General features: G+C 45.1%; 1 protein-coding gene across 3 annotated transcripts in view; it reads left to right on the forward strand.

Moving 5' to 3' along the window:
- The window catches only part of PRICKLE1 (prickle planar cell polarity protein 1), a 22,697-nt gene that overhangs the window by 8,184 nt on the left and 6,124 nt on the right, over positions 1-8,389 (forward strand). For all 3 annotated transcript variants that reach the window (XM_006755535.2, XM_006755536.2, XM_006755537.2), the window contains exons 2-6: positions 2,447-2,630; positions 4,475-4,588; positions 5,195-5,332; positions 5,939-6,142; positions 7,448-7,634. In XM_006755535.2, the coding sequence (XP_006755598.1) occupies positions 2,499-2,630; positions 4,475-4,588; positions 5,195-5,332; positions 5,939-6,142; positions 7,448-7,634 (775 nt within the window). In that variant the 5' untranslated portion in view covers positions 2,447-2,498. The remainder of the gene's footprint in view (positions 1-2,446; positions 2,631-4,474; positions 4,589-5,194; positions 5,333-5,938; positions 6,143-7,447; positions 7,635-8,389) is intronic.

Genomic DNA, 8,389 nt, shown 5'->3' on the forward strand with positions numbered 1-8,389 from the left:
AAGGCCGGGAAGGTGTGTGCAAGTTGCAGGCCTGAGATGTGGCGGCACATCCAGATGATTGGAGGTGGGGGGTTGTGGCCTGCAGTGCAGAAGTTGATTTACCTTGATTAGGATAGACATTTATGTACCTTCGCCACAAAAGGCTAATCAAGGAACACAGCCCTCCAAGGAACTCGGATCCTTGGCAATCTGCACCTCTGTGTTACCTTAGAAAATCCATGGTTTATCTTCATTTGTGGTGTTTTCTCTTGTCTTAGAAGATCATGACACTTAATTTTTAGGTTTTATTTAATATTTATGTTCTTTGTAAGTTTGTGCAGAGTAGATACCTTAGTGTCTTCCTCCTAGGCCAGATGTGTCAAGGGACAAATAGGTATATTTCATGATTCAGGTGAAATTGCATTGCAGATACACCTTCTCCTGGGGAGGTGTTTGAGTTACTAATTAAATTCTTAACCTCTAGTTTGGGACATATGGAAGCTTTTGTTTGTTAGTGGTGTGTGTGTGTGTGTGTTTAAACGAAAGCAAAAGACTAAATCCAAGAAATGTTCTGTCATTAACACATTCTTTTTTATTGAGGAGTAAGTGCAACGCCCCCGTGTTTAGAAAGCCTTTCCTAAGTCAAGACATGAATGAGTTGCACCTGTGTGAAATGATGACTGTTTAAGAGGTCATAACCTCCCGGTGGTGGTGTAGGAAATGAGGTCATCTTTACTTTTTGTTCGGGGTGAATGAAAGTTAAATTTATTAGTTGGAATAATATCTACTGTGTGGCTTTGCTCCTGCTGCTGGGAAAGATCACAGCCATTGGGTGTTTGGCCTTCCATTTGTGTCCTTTGACGTATAAAAGAAAAGCCGTACATTTTCATAATCGTAGGTTTTAGTAGGTAACCTAACATGGTAAGTATTTAGAGTTGCGTTGAGATAATCACTGATACATGACTCCGTTTCAGTCTGGAAGTGAGGTTTTTCCTACCTGTTTAAGCAAACAAGGGAATTTTTTAAGGCAGAATAATTTTTGGAAGTCTGATATAGCAGGCATATAGTCTAGACCAGTAGTCAGCAAACTGCGGCTCGCGAGTCACATGCGGCTCTTTGGCCCCTTGAGTGCGGCCACGAAGTTTCAGTCGCACTGTACATGGTATTTTGTGGAAGAGCCACACTCAAGGGACCACAGTTTGCAGACCACTTTGTTGTGGCCTCACCCCATAACAAAGAAACAGAATTTCCGGAGGTTGAGGCCCAGAAATCAGGATTTTTAAAAGATTCCCAGGTGATTCTAATGTGCAGCCACGGTTGAACACCACTGGTCTAGACTCTGGCTTTTATTTTAGCTATGGGACCTTGGGCAAGTCACTTAACTTCCTTGAGCCTTGTTTTCTCTAAACTTGGGTTGGGCTAATTATCTAATTTTTTTATAGAGGGAAAGGGGCAGTTATAAAAAGCTTCATCTGATTCTGAAAATCTTGTATCTTTGTTTCTTCTTGGGGCCTTGGGATAAGGGATGATTTTTTAAAATCAGAAAAATCTTATAAGGAACATACGTGGTGATGACAGAGTTCCCTGGGATGTAGGCAGAGACTGTCACGGAGACACCTTTGTAGCCCTTTATCTGAGGGGACTTCCTTCAGACCTGGACCTCCATCTTACTTTGCCCAATAGCAGGCTGATAGCATGTCACATGTAGTAGGTGCTGCATAACGTTTCAGCGGATGCCTGCTAATAATGCAGCTCAACACTAATACACTGGGTTTTATTTTAACCTCGAGCTTGGATTCAATTATTTTTTGTTGAAGGAACTCATTAATGAATGTCTGGCTGACTGCAGCCCATAGATAGTAAGGCTTGCAGATTTAACATGCTATATAAGGATTTAGCTGTGCTATTTCTACCCAATGAGTAAACTAAGTTTAGTGTCTCTCAGAACTTTATTAGAAACCTGAAACCTAAGCAATTTGGCCCAGTGGACCCACACCACAGGCAGCAGTGCCTGGGTGGGGAAAATCGATGAGGAAATATGGGGAGTGGAGTGGGGTCTGGAACCATTTTTCATGGCACATAGTGGGCAAGGTGGGAAGAGGCACAGTCCCCACACTTTTTTCAACTCATGGGACTTCACAGGGATGTTATTTGTGGGAAGTTTAATCTTCATGTGTCAGGCAAGGCAATTTTCGTAAACCTTTCCAATGAATAATTGTGTGGAGACGCACCTTCGAAGGACCACTGGGACTAAACTAATTTTGGTGGCATCTTCTGAAATGCGGAGCTGGGAGGGGGCTATTTCTGCATTATGGAGTCCTGATTTTAAGTGTCAGTGGGCCTGGGGGCTGGGGGCGGTGAACTAGTAAATTGGGTGTTTTCTGGGAGCCCAGCTATATGTAAACAAGCATCCAATAAGAGCCATGCCTGCAGGTTTTCAATTTGCTTTTTCTTATATTGTCCACAGCAGCCATTGTTTGATGTCCTGTGACTGAGAAAACCAGCCTGTGAACGTTGCTATGCCTTTGGAGATGGAGCCCAAAATGAGCAAACTCGCCTTTGGGTGCCAGCGAAGTTCCACGTCAGATGATGACTCTGGCTGTGCGCTGGAGGAGTATGCCTGGGTGCCCCCCGGACTTCGACCAGAGCAGGTGGGAACCTGGTCGTCCCGTGTGGTGTTATTCAATGAGTTAAGATTTTGAAAGAATTTTTAACAATTTATAGAACATCTCTGCCACACTGACACGCTATACCCTCCTCAGTCCTCTCTCTCCTTTGGATGGTTTTACAGTTTTGCTTTTCAAGGTCATACTTGGTTTCTCAGTGAAAGTTTTCTATTCCTTTTGGGCTCTTGGGTCCAGAAGCCCTAGGAGGATGCTCTGATGACCGGAATCCAGAGCACTGCACATGCGTTTGTTATGTGGGTTTCTGATGAGCCCCTTTGCAGAGAATGAGAGGAATTTAACCTTTTGAAAAACTTCAGTAGCAACAAAAAGGTAATAAAACAGGCACGTTTCCATGCCAGCTCGCAGCAGAGCTTTTGCTTTGGAAGAGAGAAAATGCAGAGCTGGGAGAAACCATCTGAGTTGTCATTGTGTTGACCTTTGATAACCTTGCACATAAAAGAATCTGTCACCACTCAGTGTGGATGGAACACTAATATCGAAGAGCTAATTTGGGGCTTTGTCTGGATTGTTATTTTAAGGAAGACGAGAACATTCTGTATGCCTATTTTTATTTTCCCAATGTCCTTATAATGATGAACTTGTTAAAAATTGCAGGTGATAAATATTATCATGTGGGCTGAGGCATAGTTTGAAATAAAAGGTGCCGACTGGGTGTGCAGTAGCTTGAGTTATGGCTGTTTCCTGTATGGTGGAAACCCTCTTGAGAATAGGGGCTCCTCATTCCTCGAGGGCCCTAGCGTCATACCTGGCACACAGGTGTTATCAGTGTTTTTATAACTGCAGAAGCTGCTGTCGCTGATATAGTGGGGAGAGGGTGGAGCGCCGGTGCACTAGATAGGAAAGTGATATTTTGACAAACTGCTTATTAATAAAGAACTCCTGCCCTCGCCGGTTAGAGCCAGGTATGAGTGGATAGAGCATCAGCCTGCGGACTGAAGGGTCCCAGGTTCCGACCAAAGGCATATGCCTGGGTTGTGGGCTCGATCCCCAGTAGGGGATGTGCAGGAGGCAGCTGATCAATGATTCTCTCTCACCATTGATGTTTCTATCTCTCTCCCTTCCTCTCTGAAATCAATAAAAAAAATATTAAAAAACAAAACAAAAAAAGAACCCCTTCTAGAAGCTTAGGGTGGGTAGGTTTTGTGAGATACTAAGGCATTGAAGCAGGGCAGGCCCCCAATTCCCCAATCTCCTGTCTTTCTTTCTTGAATCCCTTCTTTCTCAGCACTGTGGTACTCATGAAGGGATGCTCCTTTAAATAAAACAGAAAAAAATGGAGGTCTCCTTTCCAAATGAACCAGGTCTAGCTCAGTATGGCTCCCCTCCAGTGTCTTTGGGGAAATTGACTCCGGTGTTTAGAAAATAACACCCATGGAAGCAAAGAAAGCCGATGCTTGGAGAGAACCCGATAAGGAGAGTTTACAGAGGGTAACAAAACAGCGTTTTGTCTTTGTAACATGTAAAATTCAGAGATCAAATTCAGTGTGCTTGTGTGCTGGCGGGGTTTGGGACAGTGTCACGCAGCCTGTGTGGCCATTTGTAGCATTCACCCAGGACTCTCGCTGACCCTGGGGAATTGTGGCATTAAATGTGCATATTTTATGGCGTGTAATTTATGATGGCCCTAATTGTCACTGCAAATGACATTCCTGAAGAGGAGTTAGCAGCTGGGTGCAAGTTGGCTCAGCTGGTCTTCTCATTAGCACCAGAGCCCAAACCTTACCCCTGCAGGGACAAGTAACTTTTTAAGATGGAGTGAGCTAAAACTTAGCTCACCTTCGCTGTCTTTCTCTCCCTCTCTTCCTCAGATCCAGCTCTATTTTGCTTGCTTACCAGAGGAAAAGGTTCCGTATGTTAACAGCCCTGGAGAGAAACATCGAATTAAACAGCTTTTGTACCAGTTGCCACCACATGATAATGAGGTAAAATAACAGGAAGAAGGCTAAGAAAATAAACACGAAGCATTGAGATGTCCCTCATAAACCCCAGCTCCTCCCATCACTTGCCTTTCTTCAGTTAAAATGTGGCCGGAGAAGACAGCTTTCCATTCTTTCAGCGAGAAAAGGGTGTCAGTGCAGTCAACACAAGTTGGTTTTTATAGTGTTTGCAGCCACCCACCGACGCCCAGGGGCCTGCAGGTGCCTGAGATCGCCCCGCCCCTTCATCCAGGCTCAATGCCTCACGGTAGTTCAGGCCCAGGAGTTGACTTGAGTGCCTGCAGAAGGGAGAGCAAACGTGGCAATTAAGTTTAAACCTTTTGTAGAAAGGTTAATATGTTACATTGTTTTAGAGTCTCTGCTGACAAGAGTTGAAATTACACATTTCATATTTTAAGAAAAGAGTGTTCTTTTACATTGCTTTTCCCTTTTGCTAGAGGCTGTAGTTTTGAGTCAATGAAAGGTCAGGTGTTATTTCTAAACTGGCGATGCACGGGGGCAGGTCGTTAAGTGAGCCCTTCCTTTCTGGAAATGGAGAACTGGTGAGGGGGACGCGCTCCAGTGTGGTGCTTCTGTGTTCCTTCCGCGAAGGTGCGGTATTGCCAGTCTCTGAGCGAAGAGGAGAAGAAAGAACTGCAAGTGTTCAGTGCTCAGCGGAAGAAGGAAGCGCTGGGAAGAGGCACCATCAAACTTCTGTCCAGAGCCGTGATGCACGCCGTGTGCGAGCAGGTAGCCCTTTCTAGAATGAGCGGCCTGTGGTGGTGATGTGGGTGGAGTGAGCTGGGGGTGGGAGGGTGACAGGGCTAGCACACGTGTGGGCCCCAAAGGCCTCCAAAAACTAAGCCACAGACAGGCAGCCTAGCTCTTTATCAAATGAGGATTCACGTTTATAACTGGCTACGCTGCCGTGTATGACGGGGAGTCGGTCTGCCCTTAGGCAAACATCGGGTGACCTCCTGCTCCCCCTGGGGTCCCGGCAGGTTGGGAGGTGCTAGGGTACACCTAGTGTTCACAAAAGGCAGACGGAATGAAGACCTGCAGATCCTTACCGGCCACTCTCAGCGTCAGGAACGCATCCAGCAGGAGGCTGGCTCAGGAAAACCACCCTGAATGTGCGCCGGCCGAAACCCATCTTAGGAACAGCCGAGTGGGGAAGTCTGGGAGGCCTGCTCATTTCAGCTGAGAATCGCACATAATCCAGCATTAAGGAGCTACTTAATCACTCGCAGGGGGGGAGAAAAATAAAAGGCTTTCCTGACAAATTTGAGATTTAGTGGCAAGTGGAGAGGCTGAGAATCCCGTCATCGCAGGAGGATCGATCTTTTCTGCTTTCAGTGCGGGTTGAAGATCAACGGCGGCGAGATTGCGGTGTTCGCCTCACGGGCGGGCCCCGGAGTGTGCTGGCACCCGTCCTGTTTTGTCTGCTTCACGTGTAACGAGCTGCTGGTGGACCTCATCTATTTTTATCAGGACGGAAAAATTCACTGTGGCAGGCACCATGCTGAACTGCTCAAACCCCGGTGCTCGGCGTGTGACGAGGTAAAAAAGTTCACCCCTTCACACGGGGAAAAATAAGCTCCCAGTCGGCCAATGTTCCACTGTGCACATCTAAGCAAAATAAAGAGCGGGCCAGGTGTCTGTGCATCGATAAGTGGGAGGCTCTTGATGGATGGGAGGGAAAAACAAGTGGCAAGAGGAGTGGAGCAGATGATCTCATTCCTGGGAGGGAGAGGGAACCAACCAAGACTGTACACTTGTTTGTATACATCAGGACCCGGTACGGCAGGACATGCGCTCCGTTAACAGTGGTTACCTGTGGGGCCTGTGGGAAGGGATGGTGGTGTGAAAGGAATCTTTTTCTTAAGCTTTTTATTTTAAAGTCATTTTAGATTGACAGAAGAGTTGGAGGTGTTAGAGGTCCTTAGACCCTTCTCCCAGCTTTCCCTGTTGTTAGTATCTTCCACAGCATTATGTGCATTGAAACTGAGGCTAATGTTGCTGTTATACCATCAACCAAACTGTACACTTTATTTAGATTTCTAGTTTTGCTACTAATGTGTCTTTTCTATCCCAAGATCCAACCCAGAGTACCTCATTGCATTTATATATATGTATATAAATATATATAGATAGATAGATAGATAGATAGATAGACAGACAGATAGATAGATAGGTAGGTAGATAGATATTTTTTTCCCCTGAGTCTCCTTCACTCAGTGACAGTGAATGTTCAGTTTTTTCTTTATACATTTGTTTGGGGTTTTTTTTAAACCCCATTCCTGAGTTTGTTTTTTTATCAATAAAAAAATGATATTTGAAAGTTTTTTTTGAAGCTGAAAATGCCTTTAGTCTGCCGATGGCCACCAGGTCAAGCGAAGCCGCAGCTATACAGTGTAGCTCACACAGCCCAGCGTCTGGATTGCTGTAAATGTTGACTCCACAGACATTTTTATGAGTTTTCTATTAAAACACAGACCACTGAATCATTTCAATGTTAATGTCTTCTTTGCCAGATTATGCCAATAACATGGGATTGGGGAGCAAAATAATGACCACATTAATGGTCGCCAATGAAGAAACCTGTTTTATTTTTCAATTATGGTTGGCAGTCACTATTACATTGGTTTCAGGTGGACAGCATGGGGGTTGGACATTTATAAAGTCTGAACAAGCACTTAGGTTTTCTTTGTTCACATTTTCAATGACTGCTCTTGTTTTATAGCTAAAGCGAGGTAGAGTAAAGCTTGGGGCTATAAGAAACAAGGTTAGCCATCGAAGCGATGTGGCCTTGGAAATAGCTCACAGTGTTTCCTGTCATCCTCTGCTTTCACATTCCTCTTACAGATAATTTTTGCGGATGAGTGCACGGAAGCGGAGGGTCGCCACTGGCACATGAAGCACTTCTGCTGCCTTGAGTGTGAGACGGTCCTGGGAGGGCAGAGGTACATCATGAAGGACGGCCGCCCGTTCTGCTGTGGCTGCTTCGAGTCTCTGTATGCGGAGTACTGCGAGACCTGCGGCGAGCACATCGGTGAGTCACAGCCCCGCCTGTCTGCTCAGGCTCCTTCCCATCAGCCTTTAGGATTCTCCACAGTCTGTTTTGTTTTGTTTAAATTGAGGTATAATTTACATACAGTGAAATGTACAGATCTTAAATGTTTCAGTTTTATGAGTTTTGACAAATGAATATAGAATCCATTCTCGTTTGAGGGATTTGCCTTCTACAAAGTTGCCTGACTTACAGAATACCGAGCACTGCTCCTGGGGGAAATACAGGGATAGGTTCCTGCCCACCCCTAGTCACATATATTGTTGGCTCATTAACACTGAACTTGCAGCCAGCAGCACTGTACCATGTGACTGACTGAAGCTTATCTAACACACATATTTTTTTCTGTAGGGCAGATCACAGCCTTCTTAAACTCAGGATCACTAGACAGCATTTCAGCACTATGCTTGAGGGCCTTTTAAATAGCAAAAGCACCAAAAAGGTACAAAAATCTAAAGAAAACATGGTCTCTAAAGAGACCACGAATATGCCACTTATTGAAAGCACAAGAGCAGAGACAAAGGCGGAGGGTCACCTTGTTTGACCTCACCTGGGAGCATATATGTTGTCAACTCAAACTTTTCACCCCTCTGCACATGTCCGAAAATGACCTTGAAAACTGCAAGTATTGATTTGGGGGTTACAAATAAATTTTAGCAGGTAGGCAATTCGCAGATACGGACTTTGTGTGACCCACAACCCTATCAAGAAGCAGAACATTCCCATCACCCCTCTTT

Source organism: Myotis davidii, unplaced genomic scaffold (genome assembly GCF_000327345.1).
Source record: "Myotis davidii unplaced genomic scaffold, ASM32734v1 scaffold290, whole genome shotgun sequence".
Classification (NCBI taxonomy): domain Eukaryota; kingdom Metazoa; phylum Chordata; class Mammalia; order Chiroptera; family Vespertilionidae; genus Myotis; species Myotis davidii.